The sequence below is a fragment of the Stylophora pistillata genome, chromosome 11 (genome assembly GCF_964205215.1).
Source record: "Stylophora pistillata chromosome 11, jaStyPist1.2, whole genome shotgun sequence".
In the NCBI taxonomy this organism is placed as follows: Eukaryota; Metazoa; Cnidaria; class Anthozoa; order Scleractinia; family Pocilloporidae; genus Stylophora; species Stylophora pistillata.
In genome coordinates, this window is record NC_142529.1 from 16,749,841 (window position 1) to 16,773,838 (window position 23,998).

Below are 23,998 nucleotides of genomic sequence, written 5' to 3' on the forward strand. Positions count from 1 at the left end.
TGGCCCGAAGGACAATTGGCCACAACACATCATTTTTGTAGTTTTCAGAGAAGTCATCACGAACCAATTTCCAGAGATTGTCAAGTTTGAAGGCGATAGGAAGAAAGAGGGACCAAAAACGGTGAAGAATCGGGGAAGCAGAATTCTCTCTTAACAGGGCCCGATAGCATTTCTTAGAGGTAAAATCAAAGTCTTGCCACTCTTTGCGGGACACAATCCCGCGAAGAGTGGCAAGCGCCGAAAACCATTTCTCATAATATGGTGTAGAGTCATGCGGACCAACACTCAGGGTCTTAAAATAATTGAGAAGAATATGCTAACATCAAGAAATGGTTAGATATTTTTGTCTTCTCGGATAGGGACGAATAAATGGAGGTCCCGTCTCCAGAAGGGTTGGGGTAGGAGACGTTAATTTCCCACACACGAGATTACTGTGTAATGGATGTCCTCCCCTGGGGTGGGATGGGTGGGATATTGGGCTGACTTATATTGGAGCCTCGCCCTGTTGTGCGATCCTCTGCACGCTCTAGGGAAAGTGATTAAATTTTAATATGACTGTCCTTATCAAAGGAAAATTGCACAAGTGAATCGCAACATGAAGAACTCGAGCATCTGTGGTAAACATGACGGCTAAATTAATACGAAAGGAATTCCTTATCATTGTCAGCAACATATCTGAAAAAGCGAGTGGGATGACAGGTTCACACGGACTTGGCTTGTATTATAAGAGAAAATTACTATGAAGAAGATACTGGGCAAAGAAAGAGGGTATTTAGAGAATATAAACGAAATGAAGGGGTGAAACAGAGAATGAAGCGTGGATATTCCTTTTTTTTAATTAAAAAGTTGAAGTCAAACGCATAGGGCAAAAATTGGCATTTGCGAACAAACGTCAATTTTTGAACATGTTCATTTATTCGCGAACTGAAGTGTTTCCCGGACCGATTGACATCGCTGGCTTGAAAGTTTAATTTTCTTTTCCTTGAGGCTGAGAATGATCCAATATTAAACACCACAAAAATGATATTTTAATCATTCTTAATCACTTGATCATGAGAACGACAGTTCATCTGGGATTGCCCGCTCAGATCCCGCGCAAGAAAAAAGATGCGTGGACCGTACTTACAACCTTCGTATTTTTTTACCAATGTCGGCGACGAAGTCGCAAAAAGAGATAGAGGACCGCTAAAACAAAGAAAAACTTAAACGACCCTCCTAGATTTATTGTGCTACAAACACAGTGGCCTTTTTTACAGGCTCTAGAAATAAAAGTCACTCTTGACTCTTATGAAAGCGAAATCTTTTTTCTATAAAATAAATCCTTTATTGCCCAATACAAGCTTTTTCGGTTAAGGTGCCTGAATATCAGCCTCGTTCTCACCTTCGTCTCGGTCCAACATTCAGCAAACTTGACCTCACGCCTGGTCAATAATACATATATCTTGGATGTTTCCACAGAGGACTTTCCGTTAAAAATACATTTGGCATCCCATCTAAAATAAATAGGGCCGTTTGACTCAGATCAAAAAGCTAATAAAGTCGACTTTCACATAATACATAAAATTACAATTCACATTGCGATAACAAGGTCTTGACCTGTGACTTTTAAGGCAGAGCCTTCAAATTTCAAAATGCAGTACAACGATCCCACTTCTCTCAAACGGAAAGGGAATTTACTGATCAAACATGATTCGATGAGTAGTATTTATTGCTAGCATTTCTTAAAAATTAGTTATGTCAATCATGGACTCATTCAAAAAATCTAATCAACAGCGCACAGACGTATGCGAATAGTATAGTCTGAATATTTTTCACGCCCGAGTAGCTCTCGGTGTCAGTTCTGAATGGCAGTTTCTCTGAATTCAAAGATTTTATTTTGAAATTCTCGCCTTTAACTCTGACGCATTTCTTTTTAATTAGTTAAGAGCGTTGGATTCATAAATTTTAACGTGTTTTGCCAAGTGGTTTATGACGTGATCATCTGTTTCTCGGGATAACGCGATGAGGCTGTAAGACCAAATTCAAAGTGAATCAATTCTTAAAATTAAAAAGTACGGATTACTTCCTCTACAATTCTGGCTTGGTTCTGATCTGCATTATGACTGCCGTGACAACCACAACATAGTGCCTTCTTGAAGGCCTCTTTAAACTGTGGATTTACAATCCCATAAATGATTGGATTTACGATACTACAGGAGAAAAGCAGATATGTAGCTACCTTATGTGCATCTGGTGGAGCATACCCCCCAGCAGCAGTTGTAAAACCAACTATACACGGAGGACCCCATGTCAATAAGAATAAGCAAGCCACCGTGAAACAAGCCTTAAAAAGTTTGATATCAGTACGATCAAGCCTCGGTGCGCCTACACCGTTTTGCGCGACATTTGCGTTAATCTTAGTTGTGCTTTCTTTCACTTTTTGGTAAATTTTCCAGTAGGAGTAAAATATCACACATGTTATTACATTAAAGACCCCAGAAATCATTATGACGAAGGAAAAGTGTCCTTCCTTCCAGTTAACGATACAAAGAAAGGAATCCGAGTCGAACTTCAGTTTTCCCCATCCGTACAACGGAGGCGTGGCGATTAAAACAGAAACCAACCAGACCACACCACAGTACAACCAAGCAACTCTTTTGCTGGGGAAAAGCACACTGTACAAGGCTCGCTTTACGACTTTTACGTATCTGTTCAGGGCAATTAAACCCACATTTAACATGGAGGCCCAGCCCAAAGTAAGTAGCATTGTTGCGGAAACGTCACACCATCCCTGGCTAAAATTCCACTTTCCCGCGTACAAGCCTGCAGCCCAGAACGGCATATTAAGGGTCGCCATGAAGATATCAGTCAGTGCAAGATTTTGAATAAAAATGTTGGTGATGGTTTGCATCTCGGAGTGTTTATTAATTACATAAATAACCAGCACATTACCAACAATAGAAGCGAGGGAAATGAGAATGGCGAAGGCTACTTCGAAGGAAATTTGTGCTCTCGAGCGACCAAAAGGATCCGGGCAAGTTGCTTGAAACATCTTCGACTGCAGTTTTTAGCTGCAATAAACGAAAAAAAAAATATTGTATGTGGTTTATCTGACAGAAGGTTTCATGAAATTTAGTATGCAGTGGTCCGAAGATAATAAAAACTCAAACCACCCCATCAAATGTCGTCTTTGAATCAAAGAAACACCTGATATCTCTCGTGGAAACTTGTGACAATTTTTACTACTTTTAAAAAACCCATCGCCTTAGCAATATATATGTTATACCTATTTCTCTCGCCAAAGCATATGTTATAAATCAAGTGTCTGTGAATCTGCTCATTTGCTACAGAATACTCACGGGATATATCTCTATCTCAAGTTAGAAGCTGGTCAAGATCTTTTTCCACTTGTATTTTCTTTATGTCCGTAAACACCACAATCATGAAGCTATTGCAGCGATGGAGAAGGATTGCCAATGTTTTTTGTGCAAGAGTCGTGTATATGCGATTATTGATATCAGAACAGGAGGACGCAGTAGTGTGGTCGAGAATGTCATTATTCTTGAATAATTTAATCCTTTCTTTCATAATGGGTCGTTCATCAATTCTTAGTCTGAACGATGAGTTTCCAAATTGCCAGAGTAAAAAAGCGAAATAAAAGGACAACCAATCATCAATCACAATAAATGAATAAAAGAAAACCTTCTGCACAGAGAGGAAAATGTGCTTCCTTCACTTTGCAATTAAGAGAAAGCCGGCGGAGGGCAAAAAGCCACCGTAATGAATATATTATATGAACGCAAGTATACCTCCTTAGTCCTTACAATAAAATAAATAATTTTGAAACAAAATAAAACTGCAGAATCATTTCTCCCCTTTCATCGCTTTAGTCGTCTTTTCAATGTGAGACAGCTTTGAATAATTTATACAGGGAATTCAATATTCTAGATAACCGATGGTAAATTAGTGAATTAAACCACGTTATTCATTTTGTGGAACGACCAGGGTATTTTCCCCCTCTCTGGTTGGCTGTTGTGATTTCTGATGATTGGGTTTTACAGCACTAAGTTGAACGCGCTCTGAACTGAATTTACTTTCCAACATTTCTTTTTTATTGATAGAATCAAACTTTTAGAAATATGGCCAAATTACATTATTTTCGACTAAAACTGAAAATGTTTTTTATAACTCAAAGCTTCCTTAACTTCTCTTTTGTTTTTGGTGTCAGATTATTTGCCATCAATTATGTGTGATGTTTTAGGTTAGGGTTTATGAATCAAATATCAATTATGTGCTGAACAATTTATCCTTCATCGTTGCAATAATTGTCTTTTTAATGATACATACCGTTCAAATTAAACATCATTATTTACCTTGTATGAAGTACACTCCACAAGGTCTGTTTCTGCGCTTTTACAGTCCTATTTGTACATTTTCCATAGGAAGAGTGTTAACAACAAAGAAAAAAAGACCTTAGAGTTATTCTTTGATTTTGAGTCAAAATGATAAGAAATGCCCAATAGACATTAAGGAGAATATAGATACTGAGATTCTTGGCGTGAAAGGGAACAACAACGGGAAATCACCAAATTTTGCGTCGTCTGCGAACGGAATACGCGACGGCAAATTATTTTTATTTCCATTTAAAACTCAACGCGTTTTTTATACGTTATGCTGAAGTTGAGGTGTGGCGCCGTATGAGACAGTTAACAGATGCAGCCATTTTTGAAATTCTGATCGAAGGCAGAAATTTTTTTTTTTATCCAAGTCTTCTTTGCCGTTGCCGTCCAGACTGCTTAAAGTCCCTAATACTTCGTGTAAGAGTCCTCTATATGCGGTTATTGATATCGGAGCACAAGGAGGCATGAGTATGGTCAAGAGAGCCATTCAGCTTCAATTATTGAATCCTTTCCTTCATGAGCCGTTCATCATTTCCTAGTCTGAACGATGATTTCAGAAATTGCAAGAAAAGAAAATAGATAAGAAACGTCCGATTAAGGCGTTAGATGGAGGAGAGGGTCATTAATATTCCGTTCATTCTAGAAGAGTTATCCAGCCATGCCAAAGGAGAAACGTGCAAGGCTGATCGAAGAATTAGTGAGACTTTTCCGGCGAGGACAATTTTCTAGCTCACGCGTTTTTCCGGTTCTCACTTTTAAATATTATTATTTCCTCGAAGTTTCCCAAAATGTTGCAATGCACCGGTCTAGTCAAACTGCCAAAATGAAATGGTCCCGTCTAGTTTTAAAAGATACCTCAATCCTATGGATACAAATTTATCGAATTGATACGACCTCTTTCTTTTGCACCTTTGATGAGCAAAATTCGTTTGCCTCTACTCGGCCATTGATTTCCGCCATTTACGGCTACAGACACTCGTTTCAGTTTTCGTGAATTTTGTATGAAATGAGGTAGCAAGTCTTCTTTATATTTACCGAGAGTTTAGTACATTTTAGCCCAACATCGATATTTTGGAGTTCATTATCATGTACGGATTCGAAGCAATTGGGTTTGGGTGAGAATAAAAGTTACTCGTGTCATCAGCGAAGAGCAAAGGGTCTGTTAGTTCAGAGGCATTAGGGAGTTCATTAATGTATGGAATAAACAGTAGAGGGCCTAGAATCGAACCTTTGATGGACACCACACCTAATGGTTTGCATTGGAGAGCAAGCTTGATTGTATTGGGCAAATTGCTGGCAGCTAGAAATTAAAAGTAGCTTTTCAATTACTGCAGAGCCACGTCACGGATACCAAAGTACTCCAAATTGTTAAACAAGACTTGATTGTCGAGAGTGTCAAATGCATTGGAAAGATCTAGAAAAACACCTACCGTTGTTTCGTTTTGGTCGATTGCAGAAGTAATTTTATTACCAAATGAATTAGCGCGTGCGATTTCGAGTGATTTTTTTGAAATCCGAGCTGACTGGGGTAAAGTATTTCGTGTTTTTCGGCAAATTCTACCACGCGAAGGACTAAATTAGCTGAAGTTTGGTTTTAAGTCAGCGAACATGATAAATTGAGGAACTAAACATGTGACAGGTGAGGTAAACTGACCGCTTTGGTTGAAACGCGGAGAATTTCCAGACGGGCCTGTTACTCCGTTGTAGATTGCTGAGCCTCCACGGTGATGTTTTAACTTATGCTCGGGTGGAGCTATTGGTGGCGTGCTTGTCCGCACTCCAAAATCATCATGGACTTCTGTATGCACTTCAATCCACTTCTCGAAGTCCAGAAGAGTTGCAGGTTTCAGCTCTTTCTCTCTCCTGTACTATTTCCACTTGACACAAAGGGAATGGGGAAGCTTATCAACCACCATATTCAAGTTGTTTGCAGCATGTAAATCGTTGGTGTAACCAAGGCGCTTAAAGGTTTTAACAGCAGTTGAAATACCATCTGAGAAACGCCGTACTTCGTGCAGACGATCGTCACTCAGTCTGACCCATTTCCGTAGGCGCTTTAAGTGAGCTTTGAAAACAATGTGAGACTTTCCAAATCTTGATTCCAATTTCTCAAGGGCTTCTACGTACAACTCTCCACTATAACCATAGCCTTCTAGAGCCTCTTTGGCTCTACCAACAACTGCATTCTGTAGATGTTGCATCTTAGCTTTACGGGAAATATCTGCATCATTAATAATAGACTGGAACATTGACAACCAATCATTCCAACGAATTGGATCTCCCTCAAAGGAATCAAGTTTCAATTTTGGTAATGAATCCATGGATGATCTTAAGATAATTGTGTTTGCTGGTGTTTCAACATGCAATCCTTCATTAGAGGCTCCTTCTTCGTCTTGAAACTTTACTTTTAGCTGCTGATGCTTGATTCCCTACTTTGGGGTTGAAATTGACATATGAGCACCCTCGGATGTCATGGGATTCTCAGGTACATGAACAGGTTTGACCTCTTTCGCAGTTTATTCACTCGGACTAACGGGAACAGTCTCCTCATCTTCAAAATATTTAAGTCTCTGTTGTAAGCTACTAGGACCATGAGCGTCATTTTCTAAAGCTTCAGCCTCGACTTCCAAATGAATTGCTTGTGCCTCTATCAATCTAGTTTTCTGAGCTTCTTCCGATATTGAACGCTGCTTTTCGAGCTCAGGCTCTGCTTCCATTTTCACTCTCTCAACTTCTTCTTTAGCTTTCCATAATTTCTTTTGAAGCTCTGCTTGACCTTCAAGTTCTTTTAACTTTTCTTTAGCACTTTCTCTTGGCTTTTTGGCGAAGGCTTGGGCAGCTACTGCTCTCGCTTTAATCACTACGGGATCACTCTTACTGGAAACTTTAGATCTTCGACTGACTGAGGTTGCTTGAGAGGTTTCTTCGCTCTCGCGTTCGTTTAAATGAGATAACGCTTCATCCAATGCGTCATTGACTCGGCCAAACTCAACATCATACCACTCCAGTATTTTATCATGTTCGATCTCAGGCATAAAGGTTAAATACTGTAAATTTAGTAGCTCCACCTCTTGCAAACATTGCTTCAAGTCAGCTACAATTTTTCGAATTTGGAATTTTCTTCCAAACTGCCCGATTTCTGATGACAACGCTTTCAAGTGGACAGTAATTCTCCGCTTAACTACAGATCTCTTTTTACTAGTTCACCACATCGTGATTCCATCCGGCTCGAAGGACCATTAAAATTGTCACCTAAAGTCATCACTACACTGACCAAACATTCTTTGATGTGTGAGAACTGTATTTGATTCCAAACGAAACTTTACATTAAACAAAAATGACGACAAAAAACCAAAACCAAAAAACAACAACAAGAGGCTTCGAGTTACGTCATTAACACATGATGTCAATCATAGGTACCTTAAGCGTACAATATTGAACTAAAACAATGTAGTTATAGTCGCGGCATGCATTGTACAGTGCACTGTGGGTGCAGTTGGCATTTATTGTTTGTTATGCGCCATACTTCATAGTAGAATCGGTGATCGCTCTTAGTAAAACATCACATCACAATTAATTGTCCTAAGAAAAGAAACAATCATCTCAGTCATGTTTACCTTAACTCAACGTTGAATCCGTTCCTTTACTGCTGGAAGATTAGTGAAGTGAGACAAGCAGTATAGCAGACAATCAGACAAGCACTTTGCTGTCCATGGAGTTAGATACCTCGTAGCTACACTCCATGGCCGAACGGGCACCTCTGGACCTGGGGGAGGGGGGTGGTGACTTCCTCGCCCGAAAAAAGCTTGCAATGCCGGAAAAGGGTAAGGGCTGAAAACGGGATAGAAACGGAGACGTTCACCATTTTCCCATCAAATGAAACTGCTATCATTGAAAGCTCTCTATAACTGGTATCATTTACCAGCTGGGTGACATCAGCTCCTTATATGTAATACTTTAATACTGAGATTCACGGATAGAATCGATCGAATAGAATCAACGAATTACTTAATGGAATTTGTGTAGTATTTTTACCTTTCGCTTTTTTGACCTTAACGGCCGCTTGACCTTTAGTCACCTAAGTTTTTCACGTCTTCTTGAACCTTCCAAGTCCACGGACTTAAAGGCCCATTTTCAACCGAGATGCCTTGCACGCCCAGATCATTTTTCATACATGAAAAATACGCTATTTTCCTCTAAGTTGCAGAATCGCTTTGATATCTTCTTCCATCTTACTAATTAGGGCTTTGAAAGTTCCATCTTGAATCATGTGCGAACAACAAACTATCGTAGTATCCATATCAGTAAATAGTTTTTAATTCTTACATGTATGACGGTGAAAAACGTCATTTGAAAAACTGATGCCGCCGAAGAAGCGGTCTAGAGGAAGGCCGGGTCTGCCCGGCTCGGCAAAGGTTATTCGACTTTGAGAGTCTGTGTATGATTTATGGAGGGCAAGGAAAACAACAATGGGTTTCGGTAACACTACAGACAGTGCTTTTGCAGAAATGTTATTGCTTTGTTCCTACGATGGAACTAGAGACTCCGGGTAGATTTTCTCGAGGTGAGAATAATTATTTGACTGATTTTTACTTGAGATCCTGAGATATGTATGTAAGCGATCTCATTTGTACAAGTCATTATTCTATAATTGAAATGCGTAAAGTAAATCAGCTTTGGCCAATATTGGTTATTTGTTTATATTTTATTTAGTGTTGAAGCCGAACAATTTCCTTCAACATCAAGTAAGCTTTGTACAAGTTTTATACACAGACTCGATTTATGATTTTTCAGTCTCAAATATTTAGCTGCAAATTTGTTTACTGTGTTCTTCACCTAATCTTTGTTTTTCTTTTTAATAGTGTTTGTGAAGGACTATCAGAGTTCGCCATTTAACAATAGCGCGATTCCAAAACAAAAACAAACGACTGCAAAGGATCTCGTATGAAAATGGATGGGCCTTTAACAATGAATCGAACGAACTTCAAGAAGTAAACCGAAACCTTCATGTGAACTCTTCAAAATGTTTTCCCGCTCTCCGCGAAATTGGCGCGGAAATTAGGCACGAACTGAAGCAGATGTTGCCGAAACGATACACTTTACATTTTACACGGTGTTATTCAAATTACGAATTCTTTGAAGACACGACTTTCGAGCATCCCCTGAATTACCTGAAAAGTGATTAACTAGAAACTTTATTTACGACTTTTGGAAATCACGCCAACGGCATTGTTTTATAATGTTTACTCCCAAATGTCATTGCCCGAATCAAGAGCGTTTTGCCCGAAAAATTACATTATTTCCGCAGCTGGGGGGGACTGCTAATATCAACCAATCAAAATGCGCTATTGCCGGTCAATATTCCCTCAGTATTGGACCGGGCACTGTCCCGAATGGTCCCGAATGGTCCCGAATGATACCGCACTTATGTCCCGGCGAGCTTCAGTCGTATAATAAATCATATTATTAACTAAGCTTGCTCGGGACCGTACTGGAAGAATATCGGCCCTCGGTCTTTTTTGTATGGACCTCGCTGCGCTCGGTCCGTACTGTCAAGACCTCGGGCCGATATTCTCCCAGTACGGCCCTCGCGCTTGGTTAATATGATATATATATTTCAAGCGACATAACAAAACATCATCAACTATATATAAGCATTACGTCTTAAGGAAAAAACGATTTGGCATGAAAAATATTGTGGACTCATGAACATGTTTAATATATCCAGTTTGACGCTGGTGTTTTTTTAATTTGTGTCTAAGTTTTAATGATTCTATGGCTTTCACTTCCGAGCGATTAATCGTTCCCAATTTCTCGCTTCTTTCCTCTTTCAAGTGTAGTTGTTCCTCATGTAGTTTCCGACTCCGACATACAGAAATATACCCTGACAAGACAAGGCTTTTTTGTATTTTTTTTTTTTTAGAGACGATAGCAAAGTTTATTCCGCGTCCTAACCGCTTTCAAATACAAAAAAGTTCGCTATGAATAATAATTTTTTAGCACAATCAACAGCTAATTGAATATGAACAAAGAATGGTACGTAGTGGGAATAACCATCTAAACAATCCTCGGCTAATTGAATATGCAATAACATATTGCAACAGTAGTGTTTTACAAAGCTTTTGGGAATTTTATAACTAAGCACAATGTAAAAAAACGTTTTTTCCTCTTAATTATCGGCGCGGAGGCATGACAGTTGGCTGAAGGTACTACTTATTTTGTCTCTCAAAAGACTGACAAGAGAGAGAGTTTCCTCATCATATCGTCAAAAAAAAAAACGTAACCGGCCGATGTCTTCCTATTTGCCAAGGGAATTAAATTTAAGTGCTAATTTGAATAAACAGCTACAAAGGAAACGCAAAATTATAGAATCACATCAACAGAAAACTTCACTAGGGGTGGAACACAGACCAAAAAAATTCTAGAAATGCTATGCTCCCCGTCTTTGGGTAGGCTACAACAACTTGGATCGGCAATTCCTTTCTCAGCTGTCAACATTAGGGGTAACGTAGCCACGAGTTGTTCACAGTTTCCTTTGATTTCCCTATTGAGAGATGACCAACAGCCAATTGATTACAGAGGTTACCGTGCTCACTTAAGGTGGAAGGGAAGGGTCTCCCCTGATCACCCTGGTATGAAAACATCTTTGTGGAAATTTCCATATTCTCTTTGTGAACTGACTGAATACGTCTTGAAACTTGAAGCAAGAAAGAATTCCATTAGTTTTATCTGTGAAATTAACACCTTTGATCGCTGTACAGACAAATTGTGACTTTAAAGAGGAATTATGTGATTGTGGCTCTAGTTTGGCTTCAATCCAGTGTCGCTGATTTGTGCTACAATTTAGACTACCGTGTAACTCTTCGGCGTGTATAAATATGTATACCATTTCTATCGCCTTGAACAGAAATATTTCCCGCGCTCTCAGTCGTCATTAGGCTCAAGTACAAGATCATGTTCAGCAACAGCCGAGCCAAGCAAATGCTCTGAACATGGCGCGATATAGAAAGGCAATGTACGGTGCACTGTGGGTGCAGTTAGCATTGGTTTTATGGTGGATATTGTGCTCGTCTACGCTAACACATCTTCAGGGTCCCAAACTATTGGCAGAGCAACTGCTTCTTTATTAATTACCTGGGTTGCCTATTGAAACGAATCACGAATATTAATTACTGCCGGACATCTAGAAAAATACATTTTTGGTATAAACTCGTGCACTTTACACAGACAAGTGCTGTACTGACCGAGGGGAAATGATTCCGCAAGTTTTGCATTTAAATCAATTGGTTTACGGTCAATTCGCCACCACAAAAAAACTCGCCACCACAAAACTCGCCAACACTCGAAGTCAAATCGCCACCGGTGGCGATTTGACTTAAACGTTACTTGTAACCTCTCGTGTGAAATTTTCATCAAATGAAAGCTAACATGTAGGAGTACATTGCGGAAAGGGAAAGGAATTCTGAAGTTAGGTGTAGCATCTCAATAATGAAACGTTAAACGAAATAAGACATGTTTATATCCCAAAGATGATGATCAGTTTGCGAACAGCGACACCAGAGTGTTACTCATCGAGTAATTTTCGCTCAGTGAATTACGCCGACTAAACTGGAATCAAATGAAACTTACACCATAAAAATGCTAAAAAGTGGAATTGACGAATTGACCGGATACTATAAAATACTATATGTATGTTTTTGTTTTTTGTTTTTTGTTTTTTTTGGCTTTCAGCTGTTTGAACAGTAATGAGAAGTACTATGATTTTCTGTGATTACAAACTTTGTCTTTTCTTTCATCGCATTCTTTACTTCTATAAACCACTGATTTTTATTCGCAGGATTAGAGAGTAACTAATTACTCATTGTGGAACAAAAGTACCTTAAAATGAAGTAATGATGACTTTCTTCTGTTTATGTTTTTCAAATATAATAAAGCCCATACAACAAGTGGTTTTACACCCACTTGTAGTAAGTGGGTGTAAAACGTTCTTAGTCGTTCGAACGCAAAAATTTCTTTGGAGGTAACTCTCGCCATTGTGATTTGATTGACTTACACAATTGGCAACCCACTGGTTGTTTATGTAATCAATAAGTACTTCGAGATGCAAACCATCACCAACATTTTTATTCCAAGTCTTGTATTGACTGATATATTTATAACGACTCTTAATATGCCGTTCTGGGCGGCAAGCTTGTGCGTGGGAAGGTTGACTTTTAGCCAGGGATGATGTGATGTATCTGCAACAGTGTAGCAAACAATAAGTTTGGACTCCTTACTGTTCATCCCTAGTAAAAGAGCTGCTCGGTTGTACTGTGTCCTCGTCTGGCTGGTATTTCGTCCTTTTCTCACACCTTCATTGAAAAAGCACGAGTCAGTAACTATTTCAATTCTTTCAGTCTCAACCTTACACTGCACCCGTAATTCAGCCTCTGGGCTGCAAGTGGTCAGATATAAACTATATTAAACTATTAAACTATTAACCATAAATGACGTTCTGTCAACTGGTCTTCTCGTGTTCATTGACGATTGTTACAGAGCCCTGAGGCCAATGTAACTGCCAAAGAAAATGTTACAGCTATTGGTAAACAGGAAAATACAACATTTCTAACATTCTCCAGGAATGAAAACACTCTTATTTTCAAATTAGAAGTCAGAGTTGTCACTGATTTGTTTTTACGCGAAAAGTCGAGTTTTAAAAGTAGTAGAACTTTCATTGCATCAAAAATTATTAAAATCCTGCAATTATATATTTTCATGAGACATATTCAATTGAGTTCAATTAAGTTCACACTTACAAAGAGAATTATACACCTTGTTGGAAAAGCAATGAAAAAGGAATTACGGGTTTTTTCGCACTCCAGATCTCTCTAGCACGTGGCTTCGCCGTCAAGGAAAAAAAAAAAAAAACGCACAGGCGTTAACTATTTTAGAACTGCAGAAATTACACCAAATCTTGATACGCTTTTTGTTTGCTAGTCATGTTTCTCCATATTTTGAAGACAATAATTAAGGGAGCGGACAATACATAACGTCGAGCGCTAACAATAAGGAAGGCAAATGAATGTGTTTTTTCTTTTTTATTATTTCCTTCCTTGGCGTGAAAAGAACTGTCTGTGAATTATTTTTGACCCCATGGCTCAAATTATTATTATTATTATTATTATTATTATTATAGAAAAAACCAGGAAAGATTTATTACTCGACGTTTCGGGGTCATCGTGACTCCATTATCAAGAGACTAGTTTAAAAACATGCAAATAAGGAAAGGTACAAGAATAGCATAAATTAGACTGAACGGCTTAAACAAACACCTTGGCGCGGATGGAATCCGTTTGCACGTTCAGTGTTGGCTTACGCATGCGAATATACAACATTTCGTTAACAAGGCAATCAAATTTGCCGTTACATTTCGTGATGACGTTGAATTGCTCGATCAAGCGTTCAGGCATTTCACTATTGTGCTGGAGGTGGTAGTGTTTGTAGATAGAAGATGATTTCCTTGTGTGCCCTTCTACGCGCTCGTGTAAGTGACCACGAGTATAGCCCACATACCCTGCATCACACAGGTTACATTTAAATTCATAAACGACACATTGTTGGTTAACAATAGGGGGCTTAATTTCGTGTTGCTTAAGCTGTTGATCGAGCTTAGGGCTAACGAACACTGGTTGGACAGTCACGCTTAACTTCGAGCTTAGACTGTTCAGTTGTTGTTTAACATGATTAGCTGACGACTGGTCCTTGAAGGGTAACACTAATCTCACACTCTCGGATGGTACGTCTGGTGATGGACAGGGTTCTGCAGATGAAATCCTTCTCTCAACGAACCGCTTGATTGTAGTTTCAACCAGTGGCTTTGGGTATTTCAAGTTATGAAAAACCCCTCTAAGGCGGTCACATTCCTCGGAGAAGAAAGACCAGTTAGAAGATAATCGATAAGCGCGATCCACCATGGTGTTAACTAGGCTGCGCTTGTACTTAATGTCAACATGACTCTGGAAATGCAGAAGGAGACCCGTGTTGGTTCTTTTGATGTAGACCTTACTCTCAATCTTTGGTGCACGGTTAAGCAGTTCAATTCCTAGAAAGGGAAGGGTTCCTTCCCGTTCGACTTCCATGGTAAACTGGAGGGAGGGATGGGTAGAGTTAAGGGTGTCTAGAAACTGGCCAGCGGTCACCCTATCAGGCATTACGGTCAGGGTGTCATCGACGTACCTCCGGTAATAGCGCGGAAGTTGACCGTGTCGTTCGAGGTTTTCCTCAATCGAGCACATGAAGACGTTAGCCAGCAACGGTCCAAGGGGAGAACCCATAGCGACTCCATCTGTCTGCTCATATAAAGCACCGTCAAACTGGAAAAGCTGGTTTTTCGTAGCTGCTCGGAGGAGGTCGATTAGGTCCGCTTTAGAGATGTTCAAGCTGTGCGTCTCGTTGAACCAATCCTGGGCAAAGGCTTTTTCAGCTAAGATCTGTATTGTTTCCTCCAATGGTACATTTGTAAACAATGAGATGACGTCATAGGAAACTAAAATTTCGCCGTTCCTGATCTCGAAGCCTCGTACTTCATCAGCAAAGCGGAATGTGTCTGTCACTGTATATTGGTTGCACGACAGGGGTTTCAATTTGTCGTCAAGCCATTTCGCTAGCGAGTAATTGTAGGTGTTAGTAGCAGAGAGTATTGGCCGCACGGCCAACTGTTCTTTATGTGTCTTCGGCAAGCCATACAAGTGTGCGAGTCTGGACCCTTTCGGGCGGAGAGCGTCAGCAATGGATTTCGGTAGAATCTTTCGAACGAGAGTTTCCAACTCCCTTTCTTTCTGAAGGAGAGGGTGGTAATACTTAGGAGGTCGTCCTCTGGTTCTAGGTCTCTCCGAGTCGACGAATCGGAATTTGCTGGTATCGTTGCTGACGCTCTCCGAAAGGGTCCAGACTCGCACACTTGTATGGCTTGCCGAAGACACATAAAGAACAGTTGGCCGTGCGGCCAATACTCTCTGCTACTAACACCTACAATTACTCGCTAGCGAAATGGCTTGACGACAAATTGAAACCCCTGTCGTGCAACCAATATACAGTGACAGACACATTCCGCTTTGCTGATGAAGTACGAGGCTTCGAGATCAGGAACGGCGAAATTTTAGTTTCCTATGACGTCATCTCATTGTTTACAAATGTACCATTGGAGGAAACAATACAGATCTTAGCTGAAAAAGCCTTTGCCCAGGATTGGTTCAACGAGACGCACAGCTTGAACATCTCTAAAGCGGACCTAATCGACCTCCTCCGAGCAGCTACGAAAAACCAGCTTTTCCAGTTTGACGGTGCTTTATATGAGCAGACAGATGGAGTCGCTATGGGTTCTCCCCTTGGACCGTTGCTGGCTAACGCCTTCATGTGCTCGATTGAGGAAAACCTCGAACGACACGGTCAACTTCCGCGCTATTACCGGAGGTACGTCGATGACACCCTGACCGTAATGCCTGATAGGGTGACCGCTGGCCAGTTTCTAGACACCCTTAACTCTACCCATCCCTCCCTCCAGTTTACCATGGAAGTCGAACGGGAAGGAACCCTTCCCTTTCTAGGAATTGAACTGCTTAACCGTGCACCAAAGATTGAGAGTAAGGTCTACATCAAAAGAACCAACACGGGTCTCCTTCTGCATTTCCAGAGTCATGTTGACATTAAGTACAAGCGCAGCCTAGTTAACACCATGGTGGATCGCGCTTATCGATTATCTTCTAACTGGTCTTTCTTCTCCGAGGAATGTGACCGCCTTAGAGGGGTTTTTCATAACTTGAAATACCCAAAGCCACTGGTTGAAACTACAATCAAGCGGTTCGTTGAGAGAAGGATTTCATCTGCAGAACCCTGTCCATCACCAGACGTACCATCCGAGAGTGTGAGATTAGTGTTACCCTTCAAGGACCAGTCGTCAGCTAATCATGTTAAACAACAACTGAACAGTCTAAGCTCGAAGTTAAGCGTGACTGTCCAACCAGTGTTCGTTAGCCCTAAGCTCGATCAACAGCTTAAGCAACACGAAATTAAGCCCCCTATTGTTAACCAACAATGTGTCGTTTATGAATTTAAATGTAACCTGTGTGATGCAGGGTATGTGGGCTATACTCGTGGTCACTTACACGAGCGCGTAGAAGGGCACACAAGGAAATCATCTTCTATCTACAAACACTACCACCTCCAGCACAATAGTGAAATGCCTGAACGCTTGATCGAGCAATTCAACGTCATCACGAAATGTAACGGCAAATTTGATTGCCTTGTTAACGAAATGTTGTATATTCGCATGCGTAAGCCAACACTGAACGTGCAAACGGATTCCATCCGCGCCAAGGTGTTTGTTTAAGCCGTTCAGTCTAATTTATGCTATTCTTGTACCTTTCCTTATTTGCATGTTTTTAAACTAGTCTCTTGATAATGGAGTCACGATGACCCCGAAACGTCGAGTAATAAATCTTTCCTGGTTTTTTCTATGCCTTTGCTTTAGCAAATCCCTGCTGATCAAGAATTATTATTATTGTTACTATTATTACTAAGCTGAAAAGATTTTGAAAGAAGTTCGATGCAAGAGATCTTGGCAGTTAAGCTACTTTAGTAACCAAGTGTTGCGCTGCTACCAAAGCCAAGTGTTTGTTCTGTCAATGACTTTATAGATATAGGCTAATCTAGCGTTTGCACTTAATTAGGAGTCACCATTTACAATCATCACTAAGGCGGTGGGGTACACTCTCCTTGAAGGAGAAATTGTTGAATAAGAATTTTTACCGGACTAAGCCAACTGTACCTACCCTCCTAGTCTAAGTACCTCCACCAAATTTTTCTTTATTACTATGTTGATGCACATACAAGCGGGAGCTCTTTTTCAGTAATAGAAAGGAAATCGAAACTGAAATCGAAACTTGCTTGAAAAAAGCGATGAAAGCAAATTAGTCCTAGTTTTGTGGAATATAGTATTTGCAAACGTTACCATAAAAAGACTATGACTTAATACTTTTAATGCAAAACTTTCACGAACTCGCAAAACAAAGAGGCCTCTATTTACACGCACAGATCAACTCACTGAGCGCAAATGACCTAAAATTCCTAAAATCTCATAAATGCTGAGTTGCCAATTCGTGAAAATTTAATTTAGGAACAAGATGCACGCAAAATATATTATGGTCTGAATATTAGCAACAGATCCCTGAGCTCCTATTGTCGGTTAAGTGATTGTACTATTCGAAATTTTCCCCTCCAGCCGTATTGATTTATTCTGAATTAGCCAAGGGAGATTTGATTTATAAAATTGAATTAGGATTTTATGGCCTCGTGACATTTTGGCGGGATAATACACTGATGTTGAAGGCGAAACTATATGTCATTCACATTTAAATGTGAAAGAGTCAGTGATATTGTTACTATGCCATTATCCTAAGTTCATTGCTCTTCGGTTGTACAGTAGCAATTTTCAACGAGTTTCATTGTTTCTAGGATGTATGACAACCGCTACATGGCTCTGATCTGAGTTGAATGATCTTGCATGACTCTGATCTGAGTTATCGTTACCATAAGAACCACGTCTGAAAAATTTTTTGAAGACATCTTTAAACTGCGGATTCATAATCCCATAGATGATTGGATTTACCAGACTGCCAGAGTAAACGAAATACGGAGCTGCCTTAGACGCTTCAGGGGGAGCGTAATTTCCAGCAGCTGTTAAAAAGCTGGTTACGCATGGAAAAGCCCATGTCAATAAAAAGACACAAACCACAGTGAAACAACTCTTCAAGATTTTAATGTCGGTATGACGAAGCGTTGGAGCACGGACACCATTTTGTGCGACATGGGCGTTGACATTATCTGTGCTTTCTTTCACTTTTTTGTAAATTTTCCAATAGCAATAAAATATCACAGATGTTAATACGTTAAAGAACCCTCCCATGATTACTAGGACGTAAGAAAAGTGTCCTTCCTTCAAGTTGAAGGTGCAAGCAAAGTAATGTGAGTCGAACTTCAGTTTTCCCCATCCGTACAACGGAGGTGTGGCCAATACGACAGAAACCAGCCAGACGACACCACAGTACAACCAAGCGACTCTTTTGCTGGGGAAGAACTTACTGTACAAGGCTCGCTTGACGACTTTTATATATCTGTTCAGGGCAATCATGCCCATATTTAAAAAGGAGGCAAAACCCATAGTAAACTGTGCTATTGCCGTAATATCACACCATCCCTGGCTCAAATTCCATGTTCCCGTGTACAAGCTTGCTGCCCAGAGCGGCATAGTAAAGGCCGCCATGAGGATATCAGTCATCGCAAGATTTTGAATGAAAATGTTGGTGATCGTTTGCATCTCGGAGTATTTATTGATAACATAAACAACCAGCACATTACCAAGTAAGGCGGCGAGGCAAACCAGAATGGCGAAAGTTAATTCCAAAGTGATTTCTGCTCTCGAGCGACTGAGGCCGGGATCCTGGGAAGTTTTTTCAGACATCCTGGACTGCTGTTTGAGTTGCAGTACGTAAACATGAAAAATATGGCCAAACGGCAAATTGAATTCAATTAAATTATTATGTGGTTAATCCGATAAAAGCTTTAATGAAATTTGGAATGGATTGCATTAAGGATATTAAAAACCTTGAAAATTCAGACGAGACAAATATTGTCTTTCCCCTCGTTTTAAAATCCCTCCTGATTGAGTAATTGAAGCCCTTGGCTTGTAGTGCTCAACCTTCGGCCTCGGGGGAAAAAAACCGAACGGGAATTTTTTTTTTTTCGCACTTGAGCCAACATTCGTCCCCGCTTTTCCCAATAAAATCTGACAATCTTAGGGTTGATGGCGCATATGGATTATCTCTATAGTCTCTCTCCATTGTATCTTTGAGAAACATATTACAAATTTAAAGGTAGAACCCTCAAATATTATGAAGTACTCACGATTTCTTCGTTCAGCAAATCCCTGAAACTCAGTTAAAAACTAGTGAAGACCTTTAAGTTTCTGGGGGCTCTACTTCTACTGAAACCGTAATCATGAAACTTTCGCTGAAAAAGAAGAGCGATTCCTAAAATTTCCTTCTAAAATTTGACGACGGCTTTATTGCATTCGAAGCAAATTAACACAAGAGAGCCATTATATAGCATTGATTTAATTGATTCTTTTGTCGTAGTCCTCTATTAGTTGTTCTCTGATCCGGACGGTAAAATCAATGATTAAAAAGAGGAAAAGAAAAATGAAAAGTTGTTTTTGTATCTATGGTATATGAAAGTCTATCCCTTGCATGGAAGGCGGCAGAAATAAGAAACATCTTTTTCATCGTTTGCCGTTTCCCCGAGCCACCTATTTCAAAACATTGTTGGCCACCGGTCGTTGTTATTTCTCCTTCCTTTCGTCACTCACTTTGAATAGAAAATTAAATCGCAGAATCATTTCCTTTCTCTCATTATGCTAGCTGTCTGTCTAAAGTGGTAAAGCTTTCAAGAGTTGACAGTGAAAATCTATTACTCTTAATGACTGGTAGCAGTTAAACCTCATTACTTACTTCATTAAGCGACCAGTCTATGTTACTTATCGTTGGTTAGTTTATTTGATTACTTTAGTTCTGGTTTTACGACAGTCAATCGCAAAGTACCTTAAACTCATTCAATATTTGTCACTGAACTCGTTTTCCGAGCGAATTCTCTAATGATCAATTCAGTTCGAAAGATGAAAGGTCGATATCATTTTACATGTACAGTTACTTTAAAAGAGAAAGGCGCTCATCGAGCAAAATTAAAAAAAATAGAGGAGGGATTCTGTCTTGATTGTGAACTCGACAGGAGATTAACCCAAAACGAGACAAGTGGGTATCGAAAGAAGTTAGGCGAAGAGTACCACAACGCAGTGCTCCTTTTTCATTATTTATATGTATGTATATTATATTTATTTGTATGTATTTATATGTATATCTATATTTATATGTATATTTATATTTATATGTATGTATGCATTATTTGTATGTATGTATACCGATATCTACCTGTCGCGACTATAACTACATTCAGTAAATGGTTTGAACCCGGGGGTAACATGTGAAGTTGTAGTCTGATCGTCCGGGTGAGTGTAGTCCTGAGAAGGACTGTTGTCGGTGGTAGTGACTGACGTTTCGACAACCTGTGCGGAAGTCATCATCAGAGTCAAGTGAATGGTTGTTGTCAGTAGAATGTTCTTATTCCAGTTCGTGTGAAATGATCGGTTGGTTTTGCCGTGATGTTAGTGGCTGTAAGACTCAAGTGACGTAAGTCGGTCGTGATTGGTCTGTTTCGATCTGTCGGTAAAGTTAGGTCGTTCTTTTTCGGTCGTTTGTGATGTTTATGTCGTGAATGAGTCGTTTGTATGGGGCGGGTAGTTGTTGACATCTGTTTAGGAGAGTCTGTTCTAACAGTAACACCTAAACGCATACCGACTGAGGCTATTGTATGTAGTGTTGAGGCGGCCCTGTCTCAGCAACGAGAGCTATCTGAGCCGACCAAGGATAACATCAGAAACAGAATTGCCTCCACTATACAATCAACGTCACCACAGGACAGCAACTTGACTAAAGACGAACAACGCGCACTGAAACGACTGAGAAACGACGAGAACATAGTCATCCTACCAGCCGACAAAGGACGAGTTACTGTTGTTATGGACAAAACTGACTATCACGACAAAATGGACGCACTAGTTAACGACAAACGAACCTAAGAAGAACTCAAACGTGACCCAACTCCTGCACTTCAACGTAAACTCAACAGTAAACTACTGACACTCAGGAAAACGAACGCCTTTGACACCCAACGGTGGCTGTGGTGCCGAGCACCTCAGTCGATAGTACCTATCGACTGAGGTGCTCGGCACCACAGCCACCGAAACTCTACGGTGTGCCGAAACTACAGAAACCTGGTTTCCCGATGCGACCTATTGTTTCTTTCTGTGGCTCTCCCACATACCAACTATCCAAGTACCTGACGACAATACTACAACCGCTAACCGACAAATCCAGACATAAACTAAAATCTACTGAAGACTTCATTAACGCTACCAAGACTGTTCAGACACCTGACGACTACAAACTAGTGTCATTTGATGTGAAATCATTGTTCACAAGTATTCCACTTCAATTAGCATTACCATGCACTGAGACTGCAATCCGACAATCTACCGACCCACTACCGCTACCGACAGACGACATCATGGACTTGCTAAACATTTGTCTAACGTCTACTTACTTTCAGTACAACGGTAAACACTACAAACAGTTACACGGCACTGCCATGGGGTCTCCAGTTTCTGTTGTTATAGCAGAAATTGTGATGCAGAACACAAAAGGAACGCGCCCTTTCGACTTGCCGACAAACGATACCGCTTTGGTTACGTTACGTTGACGACACATTCACCGCCGTTCCACGAAATTGACGCATTCCACAACCACCTTAACGAACAAAACACTGACATACAGTTTACCAGAGAAGTCGAAGAAAATGGCAAACTTCCTTTTCTAGACTGCCTGGTAAGCCACAACGACAACTCATTACGAACGACAGTCTACAGGAAACCGACACACACCGACAGATCACTAGACGAGTCATTCTACAACCCTACATCACACAAAGCCACAACTATCAGAACTCTAACACGACGCGCACAACTAGTAAGTGACTCGACAGAAAGCTTATCCGACGAGAACAAATACCTTCACCGTGTTTTTACGAAGAACAACTACAACAACGACTTCATCCGACGAAACACTTACAGACCCACTACCACTACCGTAAGAAACGAAACCGCAACCCCTACGACTACAGCAACCATACCGTACATAAAAGGCATGTCTGAAAACATCTCGCGCATCTTACTACCCTTCAATATCCGCGTCGCCCAAAAACCCATCACCACACTACGTCAGTTACTAACCAACGTTAAAGACAAAGACGAACCGAAGAACAGACAGGGAACGATTTATAAGATCAATTGTTCCGACTGCCAAGCCTCCTACATCGGTGAGACTGGTAGAAACCTCACAACAAGACTGACTGAACACAGACGGGCGACGAGGAAAGGTGATGTCAGCAATCACATTGCTGAACACCATCGACTTACCAACCACAACATTGAATGGGACTCTGCGCAATGCCTAACCTACGGCACTGACTATTTTCAACGACTGACTCTGGAAAGCTGGTTTACTAACTTAGAACAGACTCCCCTAAACAGATGTCAACAACTACCCGCCCCATACAAATGACTCATTCACGACATAAACATCACAAACGACCGAAAAAGAACGACCTAACTTTACCGACAGATCGAAACAGACCAATCACGACCGACTTACGTCACTTGAGTCTTACAGCCACTAACATCACGGCAAAACCAACCGATCATTTCACACGAACTGGAATAAGAACATTCTACTGACAACAATCATTCACTTGACTCTGATAATGACTTCTGCACAGGTTGTCGAAACGTCAGTCACTACCACCGACAACAGTCCTTCTCAGGACTACACTCACCCGGACGATCAGACTACACCTTCACATATAACTACATTGTTTTAGTTCAATTTTGGACACTTTACGTACCTATGATTGACATCATGTGATTAAAACGTAACTCGAAACCTCGTGTTGTTGTAGTTTTTAGGTTTTGGTTTTTAGTCGCCATTTTTGTTTAATATAAAGTTTCGTTTGGAATCAAATACAGTTCTCACACATCAAAGAATGTTTGGTCAGTGTAGTGATCACTTTAGGTGATACTACCATTAAATAGTCAACTCTATACCTCCAGTACGGATCTGGTATTTCGGGCAGGGGGTATCTCACCGTGATGAGGTATACTTAGCAAACGCCTTTTACGAGAACTATGGAATTACAGCCAATCCTAGCAAACATCAAATGACGAGATTAGGAAACAATGACCATTAGTTTATGTTCTCAGAGAATGGCTCAATGGATGTCTTTGGCCTTGCGATTTATAAGGATCTTACATTTAAGCTGCATAGTGTCCTCTCTATATAAAAAGGATCGAATGAATTTAACGTTAGGACGACGTTTGGCAAACTGATAACTACTGAAACTATGCCACGTCTTTACAAGGCATTTATTCTTTCCCGCTTCTACTATTGTTCTATGTTCTCTGGTAAAAAAGAAATATTCTGATAAACTGGACCTTCTAACAAGTGACTTCTTCGATATATTTTCAAGGATGATTAACTCTGGCTAAGATAATTTATCATGACATAATCATGTAAAGCGCACGCTCTGATTGGTCAATTCACAGTCCCTATTTTCCCATGGGCAACGCTGTTGATGTGAAAAAAATGCTTAAAAGGAAGCAGATGTCCATACTCTGCTAAAGTATTTATTTTAAATATCAGAACTACAAACCTGAGGAATAAGCGTGTACAAAACGTGATTCTTACTATTAAATGTTTTCAATTCCTGATTTTCCAAGATATTTAAAAGATATGTTTCACTTGTGCTCTAGCATCTATTTTTAAGAGAACATTATATCTTTTGCTTGCCATCGACCACTTCTTACAAAATCAATTCCTTCAGTCATTTCGCAGCAAAATCCTGGAATCCTATTCTAATAA

At 40.2% G+C, this 23,998-nt stretch overlaps 4 protein-coding genes across 4 annotated transcripts; 1 reads left to right on the forward strand and 3 right to left on the reverse strand.

Moving 5' to 3' along the window:
• Positions 1-1,123: 1,123 nt before the first annotated feature.
• LOC111342555 (G protein-coupled receptor 161-like) lies at positions 1,124-3,035 on the reverse strand. Its single transcript, XM_022949658.2, has one exon. It carries the CDS (start codon positions 3,029-3,031, stop codon positions 2,045-2,047), a length of 987 nt encoding a protein of 328 aa, XP_022805393.2. The 5' UTR covers positions 3,032-3,035; the 3' UTR covers positions 1,124-2,044.
• Positions 3,036-13,540: 10,505 nt separating this feature from the next.
• On the reverse strand, positions 13,541-15,298 carry LOC148720330 (uncharacterized; the record flags this gene model as incomplete). Its single annotated transcript, XM_088737608.1, has 1 exon — positions 13,541-15,298. A coding segment is annotated over one exon (1,620 nt), but the record flags the coding sequence as incomplete, so codon positions are not given.
• A 2-nt stretch (positions 15,299-15,300) lies between these two features.
• LOC148720331 (uncharacterized) lies at positions 15,301-16,932 on the forward strand (the record flags this gene model as incomplete). The annotated part of the gene is made up of 1 exon (XM_088739389.1): positions 15,301-16,932. A coding segment is annotated over one exon (1,446 nt), but the record flags the coding sequence as incomplete, so codon positions are not given.
• A 915-nt stretch (positions 16,933-17,847) lies between these two features.
• On the reverse strand, positions 17,848-18,879 carry LOC111342556 (melatonin receptor type 1C-like). Its single transcript, XM_022949659.2, has one exon. It carries the CDS (start codon positions 18,874-18,876, stop codon positions 17,848-17,850), a length of 1,029 nt encoding a protein of 342 aa, XP_022805394.2. The 5' UTR covers positions 18,877-18,879.
• Between the last annotated feature and the right edge of the window lie 5,119 nt (positions 18,880-23,998).